Below are 27,062 nucleotides of genomic sequence, written 5' to 3'. Positions count from 1 at the left end.
GTTCTCACTTATTTATTTCTGCCCCTGGTCAGCATGGATGGTGAACAAACAGGGCTCGTTTTAGGAAATCTGTGTGATGCAATGTCATATCAACCTGCAGGGTTGCCTTGTGACGCGGGCAGCAAAAGGAACTCTGTCTCAGAGCTCCTCCTGCGTCAGTCTGGGGCTGATTTCAATGCTGTGCTTTTCCTAGGAGATCTCCTTCGAGAGCTAAACATTGCAGCTGTTTCCATCAGAATTTTGTGGAACACAAAACTCTTCCCCGGCAGGCCAGCCACAGGAGCCTGCCCGGTCCATGGCAGGCATTGGTGTCTCCAGCACCCCTTTTTGCACCTTCCAACTCTGAGCTCACTCAACAAGATGTCTCTGGATGAAAAAGCCTTTGCAGATTGCCTTCACACATTGCTAAAACCCCCAAGGTTTTCCAGCTCCCTGCAAGCTTGGTTACCTTCTAGGCCGTTACATTAGAACCCCAATTACACACTCTCTGGTGTTCATGCTCTGGTGTGAAGGTACGCTCTTTAAAGAAAGCATTTCTATCCAAATATTCCTGGCCCTAATAGATCACTTCCCCAGCTGCTGTGACTTCCCTGAGATGGGTAGAGCTGTGCTGATTTATGCCAGCTGGAGATGTGGCTGATTATATGTGTTATGAATGTGTACTACAAAAAAAGCATTGTTTATGGTCTTGACAAAATTATGCCTGTTGGAAGAAAGAAACAAACCAGATATCAGTTTAAGCAGAAGTAATGAGTGTGCTGTGTAAAATTTCAAGGACTGTGTTATTCCGTTCCCCTTTGTTTTGATGTGAGCACACGGACCTTCAGAGTGTGTATTAACAGCAACTGAAATTTTTCAGTTAAAAGAGAATTTCCCATGACACGTCCTAGCTGTGGAATTGAAGTGTGGTATAAATATAAGTGAATTAATTCTCCAAAGGTTGCCTGTTGATTGTCAGTAAAATTATGAAGAGTTTCTAAGTCACCTAGACTCCTTTAGCCTCCTGATCTTATGTATCTTTATGTAGAAGGTCTTTATTTGATCTTAATTAAAAACAGGAGTTCTCCATGAAGCTGTTACTTCATGGCTGGAATAAAACTTTCATGCAGTCCCATATCACCTCGCAGTCTTTTTAAACATGATAAAATGTTTGTGTGTACGTGTAAATTTATGCATGAGAATTTGCGAATCTAGACCAGCAACATTAAATTAGATGTGTCATTGTATTGTTCTTTATTTCCCTAGCCTATTATTCTCATGTTTTGCATTGCTCTGCAGGTCAAAGGAAAATGCCAAATAAATTATATGGAAAAGAGAAGGAAAAAAAAGACGGCTGTGCTCCATGTAGTCTCAAACATTTAAAAGAAACCCATCCTCATGACTGTTTTGTTACCACAGCAGTTAGGAATGCAAAGTCTATATTTAGTCACAAACATTTCTTAAACAAAAGGAGAATTTAGGACTCCTGGTTGTTATTTTGTAAGATTTAGGTTTAGCAGAATCGCAGTGGAAACATACCTGCTGCCACGGGCTATCCTCCATCCCCCCAGCCCATGGTCAGTAGTAGCTTCTTGAGTGGCATCACAGAAATCAGTAGGGTTAAATGAATACAGTCCTACTCAAGATGAGCATTTCTGATCGTATCTAACCTTTAGCCTGTGAGCACCACTTTCACACTGTTGATCTTCAAGTTTGGCTCCTTTATTATCATTGCCAAGTGTCTGAAATATATGCATGCATGTCCTTGATACCACACCAGGCAAGCAATCCTATGCCATTGTGCAAACAGGAGATGGAGGTGCAAGAAGCCGTGGCTTCTCTGAAGTCAGTGTCCAACCAGTTGTAGTGCACAGCAAGGACCTCAGCCTCTGCTTCCCCTGTTGCTTCTGGGGGATGGTGGCTCTGAGGGAGTCACCTCCCTGCTAGCTCGTGTCAGCATCTTGGGCCATCATAAGGGGTTTGTAGGCACTAGGGTTGTGGTCCGAGTCCACAAAGCCTATGCAAGTGCAGGAGGGCAGCCAGCTGGAGGTGAGCAGGACCCACTTTCCTTGTATTTATGCCCCTGCAGGCAACCTATTGCCCAAAGTGGCCTTTTGGGTGATGGTCACCCATCCACAGGGAGTCAGGGAAAGGCTTGTAGGGCATGCAGGTCATGGTGTGAAAGGTCTTTTGAGCTGGGGTGGCTGAAGCCTATGAGAATAAGGCTAAAACTGTACTGGAAAACAACATTTATCTTTCTGAATAAATACAGGTGCTAGCAATATCTTGCTTGTTTGTACTGTTCTCACTTCTTGCCATGCCATAGAAAATATGCATCTTGGGGCTTTACTTTCGTATGCACATTTTGTTTACATAACCAGTACATTTTTATCAGCAAGAACCGATGTTAACTGAATTTAACAAAGACAAAGCAAGAGGGAAATGTTCATTCTGTGCATGGTGATATCACAGAAACAATGTGTTTGAAGCCTTGTACTTCAAAAATATGCCTGATAGGAATGGAAAAATCCAGGCTTATATTGTAAAAACGTGAGTCACAACAGCTATTATCTCTTAAGAAATGGCATTCCAGCTCTTTGATTCAGTCATTGATGATTTCCCTTTTTAAGTTGTGGTGCTTTCTTACTCTTTTAAGAAACATCTGGGCTAACACTGGCTATTTGTAGAAATGTTTGCAATTCATAGATTAAAAGAAATTAGACATAGAAAGGACCCAGGAAATTATCTTGTCCATTTCCTGAAAGCATATGAAATTGAAAAAGAATTAGGCTAAATATATATATTAAAATTTGGAACTTTAACTTATATACAATATGAAGACAAAACCTGTCAAGATTTTTCAGTCATAAGGATGCTGGAAAATGTAATTTTTTTAAGGAAAAGTAAATAGAAGAGTAGCAAAAGCTCTAATGAAGTTTGTGTAGGATTTTCCAGTTGTTCCTAGGCAGCTAGGCATCTTTCTGAAATTTGTAGACAAAATTGAAAAGATCTGTTTTTGACCAGTTTGAAGTTGATTCAATTTTCTAATAAGAGAAAGCTTTAAGCAAAAATAATTCCCTTTTCAAAATAAAAGAATTAAAACTTTCTAGCTATTTTATCTCCCTCACCATCCCCCCCCCCTTTTTTTTTTTTAAATTTGACCAGTTCTGTTGCCAGAATGGCTTCTTTTGGAAGCCTTTAAGGAAGTCTGAGAAGGGTGCTGAATATTCTGGAGAAGATTCAGTTTTTGTGATCAAGCAACACCCATGAAAACTGCAGCACTTAGTAGAGACATTCCACACTTTCTCTTATCATCGCAGTAGAGTAATTTCTGTCCCTCATGCTATATGGCCATGCCTTCAGTTCGGCTATAAGGAGAAGGTGGTGCAGAGGTGCCTACCACCAGTTTTCCAGCAAAGGGAATGTCTGCGTAGGTTGGAGGCAGCCAGCCAGCCTGTGCTCCGAAGCGCTGGAAGCAGGTAGTTGGTGCGATGCGGATCTCAAGCACCTGCAGATGTACGAGAGTATTAACTTTGGTTCTCTGTGTGCTTCTGCATCTGCACAAGCTCAGGCCAGCCACAGAGTCAGCAGGCAGATTGAGCCCTTGCCCAAGGCAGCATAGGCTGTCTTGTGTTGGCATTAGTGCTACGTAAGGACAAAAGCACGTAAGATCAGATGATGGGATTCTCCAAACTGGTGGCCTAGGAAGAGTGTAAAAATAGGGCAAACATAAGCAGTCTTTCTTGCATGCACCCAGGTTCTGCAGCTAAGGGATTTTCTCAGTCAGAGACATCATCTTTGTGTTTAAAGCCATGAATGGATCTTTTGCCCTTGGATTTGTCTTGTGGCTTTGTGAATCCTTGCCATTTGCAGCCAACAAGTTTCACAGGGTAACTCTGCACCACGTGGGAAATGGCTCCAGTGGTTGTTTCAAGCCTGCTGCTCTGTGATGTCATTTGAAATTTCTCCATTCTTGTATTATGAGAAAAAATAAACAATTACTTCCCATTCACCGTCTTGACGGCGCTCATGATTATCTAGACCTCAACAAACAGCCCACAGTGATCTCCTCTCCCGTTTAGAGACCTAGTCTGTGCCCTTCCAGAAGTACTGATTGGCCACTGATTTTTGTTGTCCCCTTCAGCACTGAGACAGGCTTCACTGTGAAGAAACAAAAATTGAAATGACAAAAAAACTCTGAGAATTCTCTGGCCACCTGTACTGATGTCATTTATAGAAAGTGAAATTTTATTTGCTTGCACTGGTGCTGAGTCACAAAGCATTGAGCATAAGAAAACTCAATTTGTGGGAAAGCTTCTAATTTCCTGTTTTTCAGGAGGAAGGGGATAAAACAAATGAAGTGGGGGGAGAGGGGAAAGGAATAAAAAGAATAAATCTAAATAAAGAGGAAAGTCAGAATACCCAAACTCCAGGAAGTCTAATTCATTTTAGCCCTGCTTGTTCAAACAAGAGTAATGCAGAGTATAATGCACAGGCTCCAGTAAATCATTCCTGTATGATAGACTGTGATCAATGACAATTTAATGAATTCATTTTAAAATGAAGTCAGAATAGGAAAAACAGTAGTTATTTGAAAGAGTACTTTACTCAAATAAATTGAGTCAATAAATATGCTATTTGTCATGCAGAGTCCAGTTAAAGTCTTGTTTGCTGACAAAAATGCTGTCATCACAGAGCCTAATAGAAGCAAACTATCTGGAACTATCCACTGTAAACAGACAAATACCATCTGAAAGCAGAAAACAACAATTGTGGCTGAACAAAGAATTGTATCCTGCACACATCGACAAATGCAATAGGGTAGCCCACCTCAAAATCTACTATTTTGTTTGTCACCAGCTTATATTCTGATTTAGTATGAATGGTCTGGTGGTGGTAAAAAAACACAAGGGCTGTGTTTCTTCTGTGAAATGAGTTTTAATTGTTGCGTAGTGAGGGTTTCTCTTGCTGGAAAAACATGCCACTAAAGTCACTATTAAATTGCACAATATGGCTTCAGTGAACTTGGATGGATTTGTGCAGGCTACTAGAACAGGAATAAGCTTCATTCCTTTTCAAACAGTAGTTTTACATTAATTTTCACAGCTATCCATGTTGTTTAGTGCAGATACAAGAGGGGTTTTTGTTCTGCTGTGTTTTTCACGCTTGGCTTTATTCATGTAAGTTGAAGAGATGTGGCAATTCTCACTTGTTTTCATTCAGGTGGGAATTGGAAGTGTTAGCAGTGAAGCACCATCAACCCAAGATGGTCAGACCTCACAGGTTTGGGTTAGATGTTCAAACTGGTATTGGATGGAAGGAGCCTGGTTTTCAGATGTGATGAACATGCAGCAGTGGCTGTTCAGCATCTCAGAAGCTTGGAGTGCTCTCATGAAGGTCCCAGGGCTTTGCCAGGCACATTTGGGCTTCCAACATCCTTCAGATTGTAGGGTGTGGAGGAGAAGAAAATGCTCAAAAGTCTTGACAGATGTCTTGAAAATGGTATTCCCTATCCCAAAAACAAAATAAAAATTATGTTGCAGAAGCCTAAGACAGAGATTATGAAGAATTTCTACGTGATTTAAGAATCTCTACTTGACCCTTCACTCTTTAAATTTGGAATAGAACAGCTGGGGCATTTTTAGAGTTTGCATCATGTGGCCAGAGATCGACTGATTTAAATCTGCCTTGCAGTCATTTTAGGCACATTGTTCACCCACTCCCAGAGCTGCATTTTCAAAAATGAGTTAGGAATCCAAATACCTGTGGTTTTCAATGAAACTTAAGCTTGTATGAATCTAAGTTACTCTTTATTTTGGATTTAGGATCCCAAGTGACTGAAAAATTTAAGAATACTCCACAGCCTATCTACAAAGTCTTTTTAGCTCTGATCACGCGCGATTCCTAATTGAAATTACAGTTTCAGTCATTTCTGTTTTCCTTGATGTTCTACTAACCACATAAAAACAGATGAAGGGTTTCCTGATAATAGATAGCCTACAAGTTATTTGGGTTATTTTTTTTCATTCTGATAGCTTTGTTCTTGCTTTGCTCCTGTCACTAACCTTTGGTACTTTTTGTTTCAGCTGTTTCCACTACTAGGAGTAAAGACCAGTAAAGACAAAGCAGGATGAAAAGATGGCTGACTTCTTGTTACCACCGGGTACTAACAGCTTCCACCGGTTCACGCCTGAATCCTTGGCTGCTATTGAGAAACGAATTGCGGAGAAGCTTGCAAGGAATGCAAAGCAGGAATACAGAGAGCAGCTGGGTGAAGAAGAGAAACCTCAGCCTCAGTTTGATTTGCAAGCTTGCAAGAAGCTGCCCGATATCTATGGGACTGTTTCTCCAGAGCTCATTGGGGAGCCATTGGAGGACCTTGACCCTTTCTACAATGATCGTAAGGTGAGCACCAGCCGGCCATCCTGCTTCTCTGCTTTTGCTAAAGACTTGCATAAACACTATCTCTGTTTTGAGGGCTCTGGTTTTTATCTTTCTACAGCCAGTAAAAATATTTTTTTCCGGATTAAGGACCAGAGTTTCGGCATGAGCGCGGCTCCCAGAAAACATCTAAGCAGGAGGGAAAAGAAGGATGAAAAGCATAATTAAAACTTGGGTTTTTTTCAGATAACTCTGAGTATGAATATACAGTGTCTGAAAAGAGCAGAGCAGTAGCTGAGTTAAATTAAGCCAGAGGTTTTTATCTACCCTATCTTGCCTTCTGCATGAGCCTTGACTCTTCACAGGTCTGTTTATCACTTAAGCCCCTTAACGTTAAGGGCTTCTGGGTGACTTGAGTCTTGTGCTAGCACTCTGCATAAGAGCAGGAGGCACCTCCACAACTGTTCCTGGAGAGCAGCCGTTCTTTTCCTGCTGAGGGATAGATCAACTCCATTTAAGATGACCAAAATAGACCTGAAGGGAGATGTGAATAGCATGCACAATGCTGGCACTTTGCAGAAGGGTAAGCTTCGTCCCAAAGCGAGCATCACCTGATGAGAAATCACGTGTAGGCTGGACCAAAGCCACACCAGTGCAAACAGCTTCTGTCAAAAGGCTGTTGACAGCAGAGCTGGGCTGGTTGCTTACTACAGTTCATTCCCCTTTCCAAACATTTCGCAACACGGGGGACAAAATAAGGCTTGGAAGCACAGTATTTTTAGGCAGCTTCCAGTTCTTTCAGGTACTGATGTTCCTGACTTTGGGCTATGCTATTTCCTGTAAACAATGAATTAATATGACCACAATGCTGCTTCTATTAAAACAGTGTAGAAACAGGTGCAAGAACTACCGCATAAAAGTTAAATGGATAAAGACAAATAGATTACTTACCTGGAAGGGCCAGAATTTATTTAGCTTTTAATTTGACTGCTATCCCCAGGCAAAAGCAGCAGGATATAGATTTGCAATTTTAGTGTCATGAAGTTCTTAGACTCAAGGTGGGTGAGTTGCTTAGAGTTTATCTATTGGGTGTCCTGATCCTGTCTCTGAATGAATATTAGTTCCTCTGTGCATGGTGGGGCATCTTCAGAGCTCTGTAAATTGGGCCAGCATCCAATTCACCTTTGCTTTGGATTAAGATAACTCACAGTATTGGTTTCCTCTGCCCATATTAACCTGAGTACAATGACAGTGCCTCAGTGCCAGGGTCAGATCCTTCTGTGGAGCTGTGCCTCATGCAGCTTCTTACTTGGTGAGACAAAAAACATCGACTGAGAGCAACAAAGTGCTCAAGGTAGAGAAGATGGAGTAACAACATAGTAAGGCTCCCAGCACCTGGGAAGAAGAGCATCATAAAAGTCCCTCCACCACATTTTAGTCTCCAGTCATTTTTTTATTTTTAAAGGTGATTCCACTCTCTTCCCAGCCCTGTGATGGAGGTGATGGCACAGGACCCTGTAAGGAGTGAAGGAAGAAAAAATAATTGGGATACTGCAATAGGACAGGCAACAGTTCTGCTGGGAAGGTTTTGGACAAAACTCTTCACTGAATGAAAAGGAATTTGAGGGTCTCGAGAGGCAGTGGGGAAGAAGTATGGGATACTGGCAGGAATTTCCCAATGGGACGTGGGCTGGGAAAAGCTGAGCATAAATGCAAATACTGAATGTTCTCATTTTCTATTTTGTTTTCCAGACATTTATAGTACTGAACAAAGGGAAGACAATCTTTCGATTTAGTGCCACTCCTGCCTTGTATATACTTAGTCCTTTCCATCCAATCAGAAGAGCAGCAATTAAAATTTTGGTACATTCATATCCTTTCTGTTGATTTCCCTTCTTGTGTATTTTATATGTTTTTTAAACATAGATGGATGGAAGTCAGAAAACATTTTATTTCATTAAGCTGTTTTAAGTCTTTTGGCTGAATTTGCTTGCACAAGCAAAAACACACTTGGATTTTTGGTTTGTTTCATTTGATATTGTTAGGTGAGCTATGAAAATAACTATATTGTACTACTGGCATCAGATAACGTGAACTGCACTGGAGAGTCTGGTGAGTTTACTCAGGTTTAAAGAGTATGAAGGGCCTGATCATGTTTAGTACTGGGTGTAGTACCTTAGAAAGGAAGGGAACCAGGAGGCTGGAGCACACCTGGGGAAATCTACACTGATGGAGACCTTCGCTACTGAGCACTTAAGCAACCTCTCCCATGAGACTCTGTGACACCATATGCAGGTGCGATTTAATTTTTAATTGCCTCAGAACTGAATTTTTTTGCTCTCCTGAAACAGAACATTTAAAAAATTATTTTGTTGGGTTTTTAGTTTGTTTATTGCAATGTGTTATCCAGCTAGGAATGAAAGCACAGGCTGGCCTGCTGGACCTTTCAATGGAAGGGAGATGCCTGATTTCCCCTAGCTCTAGTTCTGAAGTCATGCAAGATATATAGATATATATATATATATATATATATGCATATATATATATGTATGCAGCAGTTGGTTTTGGCTTGTATTTTTAACGTGGCCACAGAAACATTATATTCTGACATAGTCATATCTCTCTGGAAGACCAGACTGACCCAAATGTTCAGCTTTGTGTGAACGTTACTAAAACCACACCCTTTTTCATGAGTTGCCTGCTTTCTCTACAGTGCATATGGGAGACATGGCAGTGATAATTCAGACTCCACATGCTGCTGTGATGATCATGTGATGTTTTAGTGATGGCAATCCCTCATCTGCAATGCCCATGTCCACCAGAAAGAACTAATAAATACTAAGCAGGTAGCATCTTAGAATCATTGGTTTATTATCAAATTTCAGGGAAAAAAATATGGAAAGAAACCTGATTCCCAGTGGTTGTCCATGCAGTAGGAAAAAAAAAAAGTGAGAATATAGATATTCCAGCAAGAGAAAAAATAGGTGAAGCTTCTAGTAACAATAATTCTATGCAAAATGAATATGTGGTATCAGCCAAAGCATTAGTATGGTTACTAAGAATACAGCATACAATTTTGCAGAGAGATTTGCTTAGGGATCAGGTTATACGTGCAAGCACTACAGCACATGCTGCTGCTTACCCAGAGCCCAACAGTGTTTATTAGGTACAGTTGCATCAGCACAGCCTTGCTGAAGTTAATTGAGGTCAATGAGTTTGCACGGGTATGGCTAAGAGAATTTGAAAATTTAGCTTCTTAGAAAAAAGCATGTATGTGTGAATATTGGCTCCAGCTTTGGAGGCCTGTTCTGTCTTCTGCTCACTTTCTTCTTCACTGGCTGGTGAACCCAAGAGGTCACAGGTATGTGTAATACACAGGAACTACATGCCCTTGGTAGCAGTTGACCAAAAGATAGGTATTCAATAAATCCTTATCACATTACTTCGAAGGACAAAGAACACAGAAGAGTGAATTTTAAAGATATGTCAGGAACAGAACTATGGTCAGATAAGGAGTGTAAAATTTTGGGAGTGGAAGGTCACAATGCAAATAGCATTTTAGTTCCAGAAAGACCCAAGTTATCACCTTGTGTTGGTAATGTCAGGAAATCAAACAGCTCAATCTTTGGCAAGCACAGGCAGGAGGCAACAGCTCCAGTCCCAGCGAAACAGCGGTGAAGTTCCTGCATCAGGCACTGATTTGTTTTCTGTCGATAAAGACATTTCACATCAACCTGAAACACAAAGGCCAATTGGCTGAGCAGGCAGTCAATATTCCAGGCAGAAAGGAGCCTGAATCGGCAAGTACTCAAAGCAGATAATATCACAGACATGAATGTGGGAACCAAATCTATTGTCTTGCGTGAGTGTAATCAAGCAATCTTTATTTTCCCCAGGGTAAAAGCCAAAAAAGAGCATTAACAAATGGTGCCCTGTCACATAAGTGTCTGAAGCAACTTCTTTAGTAGATGCCATATTTCCATTTCCAGTCACTGACTGTACCTTGAAGGCCAACAGTAGAACAGAATAGAGAGGACAGAGTAAACTCATCCTGTATAGAAGTGTGGGAGTCACATTTCTTGGTTAAGTAGCTGTATATGGCATTCTTCCTCTGAGACTTCAGGCAGGATAGATCCTGTATGTTCACTGCTCATCCAGCCAAGCCTGATTAGTCTAGTCATTCAAATACACAACCTTCCATGGGAAAAAAACATCCACAGCCTCCTAGTAATGTGAATTACTTCAATTAACAACATACCCCTAAACCTTTTCTAGGTATTTCTCCTCTTCTTCAGAGTCCAGGAGTCCTCATGAAAGGACCATGACCCAGACGGCTGCCCAGAACAAGGCCTTAGTCCGTTTCTGTCACAGAGGACATGGGGAGTGTAGGTCTGGATCCCATCTATATCAAATGTAAACAGAAGTATTGGATGAACCCTTTTGCCTTCTGCATCATTATTAGCTATTATTAACATATTTATTTACTATCTCCACCTATTAATAAGATTAAACCACTGCTAACATTCCCTTGATGCCTTATGCTTAAAAGACTCCTCTTAGTTCTTCTTGCCTGCAAGCCAAGGACCATTCTGACCTGTCCTTAGTTTCTCCAAGCAGTTTGCTGTCCTGTATAAAATCCACAGCAATTGCTATTCCTAGTTTTTCTAGGTGTTATACATAGTTGCTCTCAGTTTGACACTGACCCAGAATGGGATTTTGGCCAAAATTACCTTCCTTGATGCTAGAACTATGGATTCTGGCCCATTAAAAAAAAAAATCTTAAAGAATTTCCATTCTTTGTTCATATTTTCTGCTTGCAAATTTTCTCCCATCTGATTTTACACACTTTCCTCCGTAAGGGAAAATGAGACCTTGTGAAGCACCAATTATATGTACTATTGATTGGGACTAACCTTTGCTTGCACATATTATATGTAATTTGGCAATGATCACTTAAAGAGTCTCTAATATTCAGTCTGCTAATTAACAATTATCCATCATAATGAAGTCTAGAATAGAAGTATGCCATGTTTGACTCAATATCTTTGTATAGAAGATAAAATTTATTACTTTCAGAATCAGTTTGCTCAAAGCCTATTCTATAACTTCAAATTGGAAGTAATAGGTTTAATTTATTGCAGAAAGGATCCTGATGAGTAGCTTAGTATATTTGGTTTGTGGTCCGTAACAGAGTTCCAACCCATACTTCTGGATGTGTTAGCCATGTCAACTCATGGATCAGTAGGCTTTCAAAAACTGGAATTAATAGCAGTTCTAAGATAGGTAACAGACAATGGTGCTAATACAGATTATCTCAGTTTCATCTCCTTTACTTTGTTTTTCCTGAGTAGATCAAAATCACTGACTTTTTCTAATGCAAACAATTGCATTAGATTGCAGGAAGGAATGCTAATTCTCATTCTGTAGGAATTTCTGTATTCTCTTTCTTTAAACACAGATCTCTGACTTTAGTGCATAACCAGCTGAAATGTTTCTTTCTTTTGTGTTCTTTGTAGTTTTCAGCTTGGTCATGAAACTCAGTTTGAATTCATAGTGCATTTGGTGTCCCAAAGCTGACCCCTTACATTTTCAGCCTGCGTCCTCTGGTATATTCAATTTGGTGTTTCAATAAGAAGGTGATCACACCTGCCTAGAAGTGAGCATCTGGGAAAGCTGTTAGATTCAGCTTATACCACAAGGAAACAGGGATGTATAAATCAGAGCAGTGATGCTAAAATGGGTGGTTATAGAGGAATTTCCTTGCTTGGAATTCAGTTGGAGGATAGTATTTGTTTGGCCTGGCCTGAAGATAACATTCTTTTTTACAATTATTGTTTTCATAGCATTTCATAGCATTTCACTGTATTTGAAAAATTAATTGAGCGTTTTCCAGGCTAGCTGCAGCTTACAACGTAATTGTGTTAACCAGATGGACAGAACTTTTAGAAACGTATCTCAGGCTGACTTGGGAAAATGCGACTGGATATCAGATCCAGTCCTTCAGCAGGAGGTGTTGGCCCCAGAAGTGGAAAATGTTTGTGAGATGAGAAGTCTCTTTGAGTTCAATTACTGCTTTCTGCGATGGCGCTGGGGAATACACAGGTTGGTTACTACCAATTTAACCTTGTAGTTGCTTATGTGGCCTGTTGGAAAACATTCCACTCTGTATTCAGCAGAGATTTTGGCTCTGCGAAAGGACAATTTTCATGCAAACATTTCAGGACATACCTTTGAATTTATATTCTTTGATAGCTATTCTTAAACAAAAAATACAACCAAAGGGATTAGTAAAGGGGTGAAACAAAAAAAAATATTTTTTTCCTAAAGAAGGCAAAAGAAATTTACACTTGGATGCTACTGTTCTTCCTTGAGAAGGGTCCCAACCTATTGACTGAGTTGTAGGCTGTTTTCCTTTGCTTTATCTTCTCTCTGCTTAAACTCATTAGTTAAACTTTCTCCAGTAACATGGGACCTATTATTTATGCAGGAGAATCCCATCATGTTTTGTAATTTTTTTACAGAAAGTGGCATGTGCTTTTAGGAGAGCATTTCAGTGAACTATGTTTTCAATTTCAGGAATTCGATTTAGGGTGCTCCTTTTCGTATTTATGGCCTCAGCTTAGCAGCTAAGTGCATGGACTATACACTTGGGAGGTTCATTTTAGCCTCCAATTAGGGAAACTGGTGCCTCAGCTGAGGCAGTCAGCTTTGCAGACCAAGACTGTGTATTTGCCCATCGGGTTTGCAGACCAAGCCTTAAAATTAGTGCTCTGAAACTCATATTAGCTTTTGGTGAAACTTTATACTGAAAGCGAGACCTCAAGCCCATTAGAGAGATTAGAATGACCAGATTTATAAGTTGCCTTACTGCCTGAGAAATGTTTCAGGATGCAAAATAAAATGGGAATTTGCAGACACAGGTTTTTCTGTAGATGCTTAAATGAGACTAATCCCTCTTTTCATACAAAGTTGTGCACCTATGCACATTGTCATCTGACCAAGACAGCTGTAAATTTGGGGCATTGTATTTTCAGAAGACTGCAGAGTCAGTATGTTTGTTTGCTGTATAAAGTATGTGTAAAAGACGTAGGCAAAGAAAAAAAAAAGCAGGGAAGAATCCCTCGTTTTTTCTCTGTTTATATAATTATTTGTTTCCTTATGCACTTGCAAACAAATGCCTATAGTGGTTTTTAAGCATCTTGCAAATTATGAGTGAGCCGTCACATCTTCTGTGAAATGACAAAAATTTATGAAGTCTTATAACATATGCATTATTTTCCTTAATTCACTTATTTACATTGTTCAGTATGTTTATTATGTGCACTATTTTAACTAATTGTGTGTTCATGGCACAATCAGAGACTCCGTCATGGAATAAATATGTTGAGTAAGTATCCTTGCTATTTTACAGCTGCCCTGTCCTTATCTTGTCCATCCTCTTCCATTTGTTATGTTCTTCTTTTCATCTTGTTTGCTGCTGTCTAATTTCTTTCCAGTAATATTGACCATAGTATCCATCCTGACAAAATATTTTGCCAGGTGTTTGTTGCCTGTGAAAACTCCCTTAGTAAGTCAACTAACAATTTTTAGTCTACCAAGCTTATACTTACTGCTACATGCATCTGCTATGCTACCTCTGAATGAAATCACGTATGAGGAGAACTCCATTTGAAACTGTCCAGCCTTCCACAGTTTCCATGCAAGAGGTTTGATAGTTGGACACATTAGAACAGGCTGATGGAGTTTAAGTTGAATTATTTCAGAAAATACTTCCTGGACATACTTAGTTCTGTCCTTAAACTGAAACTTACTGGAAGCAAAAGTTTGGTTTGGACTGAGCACATCATGAGAAGTGTTCCACTGTAATCGCTGGTAGGCATACTTTATGAGCAAGCATAAAATTGTCTGGGAACACTTTTATGAGGATTCCTGTCTTTTTAGCTTGTCAAACCTTCAGAAAAAATAGCAAAGATATCACTTGAAGGGTTTTTGGTGGTGGTGGTGGTGGTTTTTTTAAATAATTTTAAAAGAGACTAATGGGCTTCAGAAAGCCGAGTTAATTTCTTTAAGTTGCTTTAAAATATTCCTGTTAGAAACAGTTACCAGATGCACAAGCTAATCAACCTACAGTGCATTAAACAATTATTTTGGCTCATTGAACCAATCGGAACACACTTTTTATTTTTGACTGACATATGATAAACACAGCCATCTGCTGCTCCGTAGCCTGGTGGTTGGTCTACTCATGGCTGTAAGGAAAGACAGTAAAATGCCCTTATTTTAGCTTTCATAAAATCATGCAGCGCACACCTTCTAGGCTGTAAATTACTAATTATAGATAGCACTGAACCAAATATTTCATCCGATCACAATAGCATCCTAATCCCAGGATGTTTCATGTATTTCTGCATAGTCTACTACCCTCAAGTATGTCTGTGACTTTCCTTTTCCCCTGACGTTGTCCTTTTCTTATTGAAAACTGCCACACAGTACCATAGCCATGATGTATTCAGCTGAAACATGGACATCTCATCCATGTGAGTCAAAATTTGGTCAGTGGGTCTACAGCTGGGAATTTGAACATTCTGGAGGAAAATATCAAAGTGTATGTTGTGTCTTCCATAGGCAGGAAAATGTGGATGATGTTATCAGTGTATCAAGCAGGGCATGCAAGAAACATAGAGCACAAATGCAAATGGACCCATGCAGCATGGAGTAAATCCCTTCCTTTCCATGTTTCCTCTTCTCCTGTGTCTTCTCATACCTCTCAGCTTTTCCTCCTCAAATGCATAGAATGAAATCAAAGGCAAGCACTTTTGAGGAGCAAAATAACCCGATAAACTTTAATTCAAATTGATTAATATTGGATTTGGAAAAGATACATTTAATCCATTTTGTTCTGCTGTTCCAGAGACTCACAGGGGATCCAAGAGTTACCTTGTGCAAATATTTGTCCTAGATCTTCCTTTAAAACATTTTCCTTACCATTTTGAAAAAAGAAATCAATTCAACTTACCCCCACTAAAAATTTTTAAAAAATCCTGACTCCTGTTGTTAAAGAAGCTGTTCAGTTGCTGGAGGACTTTGCTCGATCCATTTAGAATTAGATGATGATTATACAATCAATTAAACCATCTGACATGCTGAATAAATACAAGTGCTTTATCGTTTTAATGAGCTTATGTACTGTTAAGTATTTTTTTTAGTTCTTTGCATGTGTTTTCTGCATGTATTACTGAATACACATGCTTAAAGAGACTGTCACATGGATGACCTATATTTGAAATACCAGAGCAAAACTAAATAGGAGCCATGAAAAGCTGGATACAAGATAATGCTTAGGTGTATGGTCAAAGAGGAGATATGAGAAACATTTTGCACCCACTGTTGCACAAAACCAGTCCTGCTAATCTCCATTTTAAGATGAAGCGTACTGAGGTTTTATAACGTGTAACTAGCTCTATTGTGTGACATGATGGCAGGAGGGTGTGAGATTTGCCACTACCTGTATGTGTGCCCAGTTGCAGATCATCAGAATACAACTAAGAGAAGATATTTCCTTTTTATGCATAATGAAGTTCTTCCTTATATTACCACCTTTAATTATTTACACCTTTTTTTTTACCAAACAGGAATCCCAGCTGTTATAATTTTTTGTGTGTGATGGCACCATTATAGCTACTGATGTTTAGGGATTGAACAGAAAACTCAAGCTAGTGTTTCCAGTGAAAGCCCCTAACATCATGACTTATGAGATTTGTGTTTTATGGGATTTCAGGTGTTTGGTTTTTTTTTAATAGGCTTTGGTATCACCTGAGTCTTCATTTGGAGAACAGGGGTAGGGAATGCCAGTGGTGGATACTAAACATTTATTATTTTTATTAAGGTATGTCCTAGAATACCTAGTCCCATTGGGCTAGGTGTCTCAGGTAGAAACATTAAAAAAGAGGTGTTGTATGCCCTGAAGTATGTCTGATGGTAGGTAGAGCCCTGGGTGAATACAAGTCTGAATGTTATGTCAGATACGTTACTGTCCTCCACAGAGAATTTGCTAAATTTTATTACAAGCATCATCTTTATTACAAAAGGTAAGATGAATGTTCTATCCAAGATCATCACAGTCAAGAGGCTGTTGGTAATAAACAACTTATCTTACTAAGGGAAAAAACCACCCTTGTGTCTCTTTTACTGTCAAGCAGGTCAAAATTACTACATATAGTATTCGGGTGGGAGTTGTTTTCCTCTTTTTCAGGGCATTCTGTTGTTTAATTCTGAGGGCTGGTGTGATTTACCATGGATAGTGAAATGCAAGGGAAGTTGCATGAAGAATACCCTTTTTAGCTAATAAAACCTAGTGGTGACATTTTTTAACCTGCTGTCCTTCAAAATGGCATGGGCAGGAAGAGATGAGAGGTATGAATGGAACAACCACCCTCCTTCAAATCAGAGAAACAACAAGGAATGTGGCATAATCCATTCCTCTTTCACTGGCAATTGCAGGCAGAGCTTCAAAAGTCCCAATACACAGCTTAGTAGTGTAGTATTCATACTTGACTTAATGAGTGAGGATTCATCAAGGTACACCCTGTGGTGAAAATTATCTTCATCCTGTGGCTGTCCTGAGCACTTTCCCATTTCTTACATTCTCCTTGGTCCACACATGAAGCTGCTCATTCACAGCCCAGTGCTGCAGCCATGACTCACATGAGCAACCCCAAAGAGATGGGCAGGAGTATCTCATGGGAGTAGGATTGTGTTGAGTGTGCCTCTGCCATTCCTGCCATCTACTGCTTGCTAATGCTCTTGCTTATCTTGGCCACTTTATTCCCCAGGTACACTTTCACTGGCATTTACACTTTTGAGTCATTGATAAAAATATTGGCGAGAGGATTTTGCATGACAGAATTCACCTTCCTTCGAGATCCATGGAACTGGCTGGATTTCAGTGTTATTGTTATGGCGTAAGTAGCACTACTTTATATATTTCAAGACAGCGATATGCAATAGAACTTAAAAAAAAATTGTCTGGCTGTTCTCCTTTTGTCACTCAAACTGTACTGAAAATGAGAAAATGCTGAAGTATATTAGGATGGAGTTTGTTTTCCTGAGTGGTTTCAGAGGAAGAAGTCAGAGGAGTCCTCAATTCTGTTCTCTCAATTCACTAGACTATTTTGGAGAAATTATTTACTCTCTCTGTGGTCCACAGAGAGAGCTGTTTGTAAAATATCTGTAACAATACTGGCCTACCTAATGTAGTTTTGGGAAGCTTCAGACCCCTGAACAGGAAGTGTAAGAAGTGTGACTGAATACCCATGTATTTAAATCCCTATTTATAATCTATCCATCCATAACATCACCGAAGCTGTTTTCGCATTCTTCACTTCACAAACCCTCTTCATCCTGAAATTAATTACTATTTTACTGCTATAGGGAATGAATTTAAAGGCCTCTGAAACTTGTTATGTATCTTGGGAATAGAAATTTGGCCCCCCAAATGATATTCCCCTTCAGCCATGTACTTCTACCTAGATTATTAGAGTTCACTCAGGACATGTGGGTTTCTGGTGCTTTGAAGGAGCTGATGGATTTGTGGCATCTAGACAGCTAAAAATACACAGGGGTAGGGGAGCAGTCAGCCAACGCTCGCAGCGGACACAGTGTCAGCCCAAGCTCTGGCCAAAGGCAGATGTCTGACACTGTCGGTATCTCCAGCTGAGCTAGAAATCCAGATTTTCTTCATAGTCAAAGAAGAGAGAAAAGCACATGAAGAGAACATGTCATCTTGAAGTGGAAGCTAGTAGGGATTCCCCGAAAGTCCCTGTTTCCTAATCGTAGAAGGATTTCCTCTGATCTCCTTGTATTTTCTGCTTAATGTTACCTATATTATGTTCTGGTTTTAGTTTAGTTCTCGCTGCCTTCTTTAAACCTCATAATTCACAGCCTTAGGTGAGATGCAAGCCTGCTAGCACTGATATTTGAGCTGAACTCCTGGGCCCATGACATCTGAATGGAACCAAAATTGGTAAAAAATGTTCAACCAAACTTAGTTTAAACACCAGTGAGGGCCACTGAATTTAGTAGAAAAACTCTGGTAGGCTGCAGGGATCAGGACCGATGTTCTTAGTAGCATTTAGCAGAGGAACAGCACGAAGATGTGTAAAACTTATGTGGACTTCATTGGGAAGACTCCCATTTATTTTAGTAGGCTTTGGATCAAAGCCAGCCCTAGGCCAGATCCTGGTATCTGTTACTACATTCCTATGGATTTGGCTGAACTGACATCTGGCCATTGTGATAAGCTTTTAAAAAAAATGCAACGCAGATGGGGAGGAGCTTTTGGAGGTCAGCACACATTAGGTATTTTTCTCAGCTAAACTTTTCCTCAAGCAGTGCTAAGTGCAATTCTCCTGCAACATTTAGAGGCAGGACAGAACAACACAAAGCGTCACCAACCTGCTCTCCTGTCCATCAGACAGCTGGTAAAAGCATGGTACGATAGTTCATCTGTTTGTGAGTTGGGATGTGAGTTCATTTGCAGGTCTCTGAATTCAGCACAACAGAGATCTTCTGTGCATGGGTTCCCTCTATTCTACAAGGAAGGAGGCTTTTGACAGCGAGGCAGAAAGGAGCAGAGAAAAGGTCAAGATGAGTCACAGCTTGCAGCCTTGGCAATGCATCTGCTCCACCTCATCTTCTCAGCTTGGGCAGAGGTTGGGGCATCACCCCCAGCTCTGCAGAACTCCTCTGGGAGCATCTCATTTACTGTCACTGAAATTCGAGTCTGAACAGTCAGTGGGAGACAAGGTCTGGATATCCCTTAAATTCTGTCCACATTATCTCTGGCTGTTTGGGGTTTAGGGAACTGGAAAGATGTGGAGGTTTGCACAGACCTTGAGGCTGGCAGTTGCCCAGAGATGATTCGCTCCCTGCAGGTAGGAGTCAGGGTTTGATTCCCAGAAGTTGTGAGCTTACACCTCTTTTTGCCTTGCTGATTCTTGTAGACTTGAATGGCCACTTAGTGCTCCAGCCCAAGGATTCATGAAAACTTCCTTAAGCCTTATTTAAGGAGAGGCTTGGGTGTCTGTAGTTTCTTTCCTAGCTACATTTCAATTTTCTTCCCAAATGATATTTCATCTCTTAGTTAGAAGATCCCTAAAACGGGCACCTGCAACTCTGAAAAATCAAGTTTCTCAATATCAAGTTATAGCAATGGCTGTCCTCTTCAGAACTGGCATCTATTCCTATTGTTCCTTACTTCAAGGCATATTATATTAACGTTTTTAGAATAGATAAAAAAGAATTGGAATTCTAGAATAGAAAAGAGATAGAAGAGTGTTTTATTGAGCCCATAGGCAGCAGTGAGAGAGTTAAAAGTGACTGCAATATGATCTTCATATGTACAATGAAACTTCCTTCCCAAGTATGCAAGCAGCAGATAGTACAGAGCATTGGATAATGGACTCTATTCTGATATGATTTATCCTTCATATAAATCCAATTTGCAAGTAATTTAAAGTAAGACTGATTATACAGGTAACTCTGGTGTTGTCTTTGCTTGTAGCTACTGTGATGCTAGAGGTATTTCTGTATCTGGAAACAAAGATGGCATGAGGGTTTAAAATGGGAAAGCCTGATGAGGGGCCATGAGATCTAGATGGACCAATGGTTTTGAGCTAACAGAAAATCTGATTCTTTCAGTGGTGGGTGTTATAGTGGAATGACCATCACTTGCTTTACCGTTATTGCAAAATAACTTCTTACCTCCTCTTTTGGGCAGCACAGATTGGGCCACAGAAGGTAGTTTTAAATAGTACACTAGAGGGTAAGAGGTGCCACAAGTCTCCAGGGCTTTTCTCCCACCTTGTGCTGACACAGCCATGGCTTGTGACCCTCTGTGGGGCCATGGATGGGTTCAGGGGAAATTATGAAACTACCCCTGTTTAGATCATTCTTTCCCAGACAAGTAAGTACTTTCCAGAACAGGCGAGGGAGAGGCAACTGTAACTCTGGGTTGGAAAGTGCCCTACCAAAAGCTTAAAGACAATAAGCAATTCCCTGGCTAACAGGAAAATTTGGGATGGGAATTCCAGTTACTCCTCGCTCCCTGATACAGAGGAACTGGTCTGCTGCAATTTCATCCAAGAAATGGACGAAAAAAACTTAATTAACTATTGTGAACAAGTAGCAGTAGTATTTGCTTCATATGCTTGTTCACATATTAATAATGCGTTTTATACAAATCTCTGGTCAGAAGAAAAATATTCCCATGCTGTTGCTTCTCCCCAAACTACTTTTTTCCACCCTTGCATGCTGCAGAAGAGTTTGGGAGAGAAGCACTGGCTAAATCCGGGTAGGAATTACCAAACAGGTAAATCTTTGCCAGACTCCCCTATGAGATTATGAAGAGGAAAAGCAATATTGCTCTTCCAGGTTATAATCTGGATTAGTAGATATGGAGAGGATGCTTTGTCCTCCCCAGAGGCCTTTGCACAAAGCCCACTTAAGCAGGCTTTATAAAATAACCAGGTGAGTTTTTTCCTTAACATGTAAAAACAAATGCCTCAAAGAAGTAGAATATGTAAATGAAATTTAATAGAAGTTTAATAGTGAAATTAAAGGGTCCAAGAGCTGTTTTGTTCAGACGATACAGTGGTGACTATGCTTTTACTGTATACTGACTTGGAGGAAATAATTTTGTACAACACTGATAAAACCAAACGCATTCCATAACTGACCCTTCTGGGAGCATTTTGTTCAGATGTGGCATGGGTCTCCATGATGACCAAAATAGGCACAGCAGTGAAGAGCTGGGATTGGTATTTTAATCATAAATAGTTTTTAGTAGGATTGCAATTATATTCATTCAAAATCCATCTTCCTGCAGCCAAAGGGCATGGATTTGATGTACAAAACAAAATAAAATTTTAAGCATCTCTTGAAACCAACATCTGCTTTACCACAGAGAACAGCATCTTAAAATAAATAACCCAGTAGAAACATTTGCACTGATATTTTCCCATGTTGTCCTATATGTAGTTTGCAGAAGCTGTTATGTGAAAATTACTTGGGTATTTGAAGCTTTTATTTTTTTTAAGAGCAGTAAAATAACTCTTAATGTTTCCTATAACGTGAAGAATTTTCTGTTAAACTACATGATGGTAAAATCTTTTAAGTATTTATTGCTGAACAGCACGATAACAAAGTTCACTCAGTAGTTTTAAAGAATTGATGCCTATTAGATAAGCTTAATAATTCAAGAAACATTTGAAATAATGTGAAAAACCCAGGACAAATGGCATCAAAGAACAGCCTGAAAAGTGGATGCGCCTCTCATTCGGCTGCATTTGCTCCCGCTATGTATGAATGCATTCTTCATTCAGACAAGTCTCGTACTCTATTGTATAATTCCAAATAACTGTGACTTAATTCTACAGGTATGTAGGAGAATTTGTGAATGTAGGCAGTGTTTCACCTCTTCGGACTTTCAGGGTATTGAGAGCTTTAAAAACTATTTCAGTAATCCCAGGTAAGAAGCCCTGATCCTTACGTTTTGGCTCTCAGCTACAAGTGATTCTTTCTCTGTCTCTCTTTGTCCCTTTGACTGTTGTTTTTTTGCTGGTGTTTTGTCATTGTCTGTGTGTGACTTTCCCTTGTTACAGATACATAACTGAATTTGTGGACCTGGGCAATGTCTCAGCCTTACGAACGTTCAGAGTACTGCGGGCGCTGAAAACAATCTCAGTCATTTCAGGTGAAAATCAGGTTAAACACTCCGGCTGCAGTTAAAGCCTACATGCCATTTCCAGTAGTAAACACAGTAATTACAAACGACTTAACCATAGATACTGATCAGGAAATGGAGGAATGTAGGGAATGTGACCTGTCAATAGAATACATTTTTCATATGTTTTCCAATACTGTTTTTGTGGGCAGAAGGAATTAGAGTGTTTCCAAAATTACAGACCTCACTAAAACGAGTGCTGCTGTAAGAACGGTGGTATGCAGTGGCTCATGAATCACTAACGTAAAGTACTCATTCATGAACCATATGAAAATGGCAATGAAACTCTTTTAAAGTCTTCAGATATTGATTTTTAAAAATGGAAGGTTAATGACCTCAAAATGTGTATTCGTGTTTAAGAGCACATTGATAGAGGAATCTAAATCTGTGCTATGAGCTGAGGTTTCAAGACTGCAGGCATAGATAGCCTAATTTGTCATGGTGTTTATCCATTCGCATGTGATAGAACACTGTTTAAATTTCAGACCCTGAAGAGATCAGAAAACATTTCATCATTGATTTCGGTAGATTCAGCATTTCACCAACACATATTATCTCACATATTAAAGGATATGATTTCCCCCCCAAAAAAAATCAGTGTTTTACTACAGATCTGGCAGTGAAAGAAGCTCTTTTTTCATAGCTTTTTATCTCATCTATCACTATTTCTTAAAATAATAAATAATATTTACTATTAAGTAATTTATGCAGAGGTGAGTCGACTGAGGACTAACCATATGACAATACTTTCTTGCCAAGCATTATCTATGGACAGGTCTCATTCAGCCTCAGTGTTTAACGTCTCCAAGCTGCATGACAAGGTAGAGAAGATAGCAAAAGCCATGCATGGTAGATCCTATCGGTGATAATCCTGAACAGATGTTGGCAATTACATGTCAAAAATATTCAAAACATCGAGAGAACTGCTCAGATTCTCACGCACAGCTCTTTAAGGTTAGAAAGGCTTTTCCATCCATCATATTATGCACATCTACACTATAATATGAATCTAAACAAATTCTGTGGTGTAAACTTTTAGGCACAGCACTCACGGAGTATAAGCTAGAAATGGGAATTCTGGAATTCAGGTGTTAAGAAAAAATATATGTGGGTCTAGGGCTTAGTTCCTCATTCCAACATTAAAGTAATGAAAATCAGTGAAATTATTGAAAGAACAAGGTACTTTTCATTGAAAGTGTATGTCAAAATATAGCTTTTAAAGAATACTTTAAGATGATTAGGCCTGGTATTCCCTGAAATCAGTTCCTGTCTTAATTTCTGCCTTTAAGTTTAAAAAGAAAAGTCAATTAGCAGAGAGGTTTTATTATGTTTCCTCTAATTTGATTTACACTGAGAAAGGATTTTTTTTCTTGGGAAAGAGAAAGTCGAGCAGTTTTACAGATCATGTGGGATAGTAGTGGCTAATCAGAAAGCAAACTGGAGTTTCCTAGCTTCCTTCGCTAGCGATTTGAAGACTAACTTGGAAGGACAGCCATCTCCAGGGGACACCTTTCGCTTTCCATCTTGTCTCAAGCTTGTCTCAACCTCTTCAGAGCAGAGCCTGTCAATTTTGCTGAGTTATATATATAGCAATTTTCTGCTGTTCTTTCTCAGAGTTAGAGCAGAAGCTTGTTTTACATCGAATGATAAATTTGGGCTGGTTTTTTTAGTGGGGAAAAAAGGAGTATTGAGATTCAGAAAAACTTTATTTAAAAATACACTAAAGCCCTTCAGTGATATTAAAACCAGAGTTATTTCATTTGTTCGTTAACAGAAAAAAAAAGATCAGGAGTATTATTTATTAGAGTAATACATAATAACTCACATTCTCTTTTTTTCTTTCTGACTATTTGATTAGTTTTTTGATAACTGCATTTTTAGGTACAAGTAACTAAATCATTTGTTGACATAACTGCATGAAGATATGCTAATAGAATATCTGGCCTTAGAATTTATTGTCAAGATTACCTGTGCCCTGAGTATGTTTAAATTACAGATGTGGAGTGCTACAAATTGCCAAGGAACACCTAGCTGCTTGTAAAACACAGCTAGGTTTTGGTTTTTTTAATGTTAGCAGATAATTTCAGAGGAGTCGGTTCATTTTTCAGTTAGACACATATATTTTAAGAGAAATATTGGGCATGATGCTGTGTTTATTTGGAGATCACTCTTGAGTTTTTAATGATAACATAGGCTTATGCTGAGATAAAATACTTTTCCACAATAAGCTTAAAAATGAAAAGATGATGAACACTGATATCTTCCATGAGATTTTTGGGTTCAACTGCTAGAAAGGTGAGAAGAAGCTTGTTATTTTTGCTTCCTCTTTTATATCTTAGGTGAAGAACGCTGAGATGTATTCTCCTTTGCAAATGTCTAAGCTTTTCCTCAATAAAATTGATCACACTTTTCCATCAGGTAGTTATGTTTGCGAAAACATACTTGGACTCGGCATGCTCAGTGAAATTGTTACCGAAAGTAACGGGCCAAGTCCTCCGTGGTGTAAGGCTTCTGTCCAGCAAAGCACTTAGAGGCTGGTTTTCAAAGGCATTCTGCTTCACTTGAAATCAATGAGTTTCACTATTGACTCCAGAGGGAGTCAGTAAAGCTAACAATTAGTGCTTTTAAAAATCTCACCTACCTTTAATGCCTTGCTCTAAGTGCGCAAGCAAGCACAGGGACATTTAGGGGACGCAGACTTGCAGGACTCAAAAAGATCTCCCAAACTCTCAGAGTCCCTTCCCCTGGCCTAAGGCTGTGTTTAGGATAGCTCAGACCTGGCGTGATATTTATTGCTTGACTTGTTCTAACAGTCCTGCAAAGGTGGAGGTCTCATGGTCCTCCTGAGAAGTCTGTTCCAGCACCTCACTACTTAATGCCATTAGAAGATTTGCCCTGGGAGGACAGGTTCAGATTCAGATTCAGCAACCCAAATATTAGCATCTACCAGCAAGTCATGTGCTTCCCGCTCACTGGAGATCTTGGGCTCAGTTTGGTTGCCGTCATGCCCACATTTCCTGCTCCCCAGGGCCATGGATCACCTGCAGATCCTATCTCTCAATCCAGACCTCCATCCAGCCTCACTCTCTCTTGGTGCATTATCAGCTCATTATTTTTTACCCTACAGCCACTGTGTAGGACATCAGGTCAGTGCCTTACCCACTGTGGCAGCCCTTAACATGCCAGAGGACCTTCATGAATCCCCTCAATTTTCCCTTTTCTGCACTAAACACACACATTTATTTTTGTTTTCCAGTTGCCCATGATATCGAGAGAAAAAAAGCTTTGTACAGTAGCTCGTTTATCCAGAGTTATTAAAAGAAAAAAGTTTTAATTTCTTCATATATCCCTTATGTTCAGGTGCTTAGAAATAGGTAACATTTTCTCTATGAGAGCATAAAACCTTTAACTCTTAGTGATTTTATTTATTGATTAGCATCTTGCACATTGCCATGGCAACTGGATTCATTTGTTTTCAGTCTAGATAGGAACCATGGTCAGCAGCAGAACAACCCACTGAAGTCACTCATTTGTCTCCCATTACCAGCGTATCCAAGTCCCAACGTGCTCAAAAGGAACCCTTCCCGTGACAATAGAGGGTCTCAAATCATAGTTTATCTGCATGGAAATCACCAATGTTTTTTGATAACTACTAACTGACGTAACGTAAAGCCCTGAGGTACACCCTTCTATGCCTCCTCATCAAAAGCCTGCAAAATGCAGGCCATCATCATCGTCACCAGGATTTTGTAAAGTGCCTGTATGCAGAGAAGCTCCACTGCTCTTTCTGGAACAGGCGTGTACATCACGGACATCTCACATAAAATGACAGGATACCGGCGAAAGGTGACCTCATAGAAAATTGGGCCAAGGCACTTTGGGGCCTGATCCAGCTCCCATTTAAGTTAGTGTGAGTCTAAAGGCTATAAATAGTGCTGCGAATGTTATCCAGTACTTTACTGATAGCCAGAACAGAGCTCGGAGCACAAGAACTAAGGCTGTGTGGAGGAGACTGACCCCCGTTTGCTGCTTTGGTCTCACTGAAGTCCTCCTGCAGAGAGATAAATGTCATCCTTCTGGTGGGTAAATCACTTAACTCAAGAACTAACTATCCCAGAGGTGAGAAATACATGATGTATTTGCGTTTTCCTTGGAGACTAGCCTGATAGTCACATTTCCATGCAAAGACGGTCTACAGAAATGCTGACAACCATTCAATGCCAACATGCTATTAAACTCTTTGCTGCCCCACGTGTCAGTGGCTAGCGGCAAAATACATTCATCAACAGTGGACTCCTCTCCCTACATGCACATGACTCATGCAGACATTTACAAGACACATGCCTATCCTCAGGAGAAGGAGTAGGCTAGGTGAAGACAATCATGGTGCAAGTCACACTCTCTTTTTGTTTTTGCTTTTTCTCCTCTCTCGTTTCCAGACTGTGCATGAAAGCATCTGATGTTCTGTAGGTGATTGCCAACATCTGGTATGGATGTCATACTGAATTATGTTAATTCTCACATCTCGTAGGAGGAATGGATGGTGTTGTGGGATCTTGCCATTTCTCATTGTTTGGTGTTGCTTGCATTTTCTATGGTTTCTGATTTGCATTTGAATACTGATTATTTGATTAACCTCTGAATGTGTTATTTTCTACCTGCATTAACAGGAATGTTTGGGCCAAATCCTTCTTGCTTTCTGCAGATATCAGGCTGCCTATACAGCCCTCATTCCACTGATTTTGGATCTCATGGTGTTGTTCATGTCCCTCAAGCAGGATTTGGCCCAGAAGTGTGGAAAGAATTCAGTGATTCAGGAAAAGCCTGATTCGATTACACTATAGGGAGTAATCTATAGACCCATTGTCATTAACAGGTGTAGCTGTTACTCAGCTTTGGATCAGATCCTCAGTTTTTGCTG

General features: G+C 39.8%; 1 protein-coding gene across 1 annotated transcript in view; it reads left to right on the top strand.

Annotated features, from left to right (window-relative positions):
• Window positions 1-27,062, top strand: part of SCN5A (sodium voltage-gated channel alpha subunit 5) — a 218,687-nt gene that overhangs the window by 35,086 nt on the left and 156,539 nt on the right. The window contains exons 2-6 of the mRNA XM_072851539.1: window positions 6,066-6,384; window positions 8,113-8,231; window positions 13,658-13,747; window positions 17,193-17,321; window positions 22,020-22,111. Coding sequence (XP_072707640.1) covers window positions 6,118-6,384; window positions 8,113-8,231; window positions 13,658-13,747; window positions 17,193-17,321; window positions 22,020-22,111 — 697 coding nt within the window. The 5' untranslated portion in view covers window positions 6,066-6,117. The remainder of the gene's footprint in view (window positions 1-6,065; window positions 6,385-8,112; window positions 8,232-13,657; window positions 13,748-17,192; window positions 17,322-22,019; window positions 22,112-27,062) is intronic.

Source organism: Ciconia boyciana, chromosome 2 (assembly GCF_034638445.1).
Source record: "Ciconia boyciana chromosome 2, ASM3463844v1, whole genome shotgun sequence".
In the NCBI taxonomy this organism is placed as follows: Eukaryota; Metazoa; Chordata; class Aves; order Ciconiiformes; family Ciconiidae; genus Ciconia; species Ciconia boyciana.
Note: the sequence above shows the minus strand (reverse complement) of the source record. Positions and strands in the feature narration are given on the sequence as shown.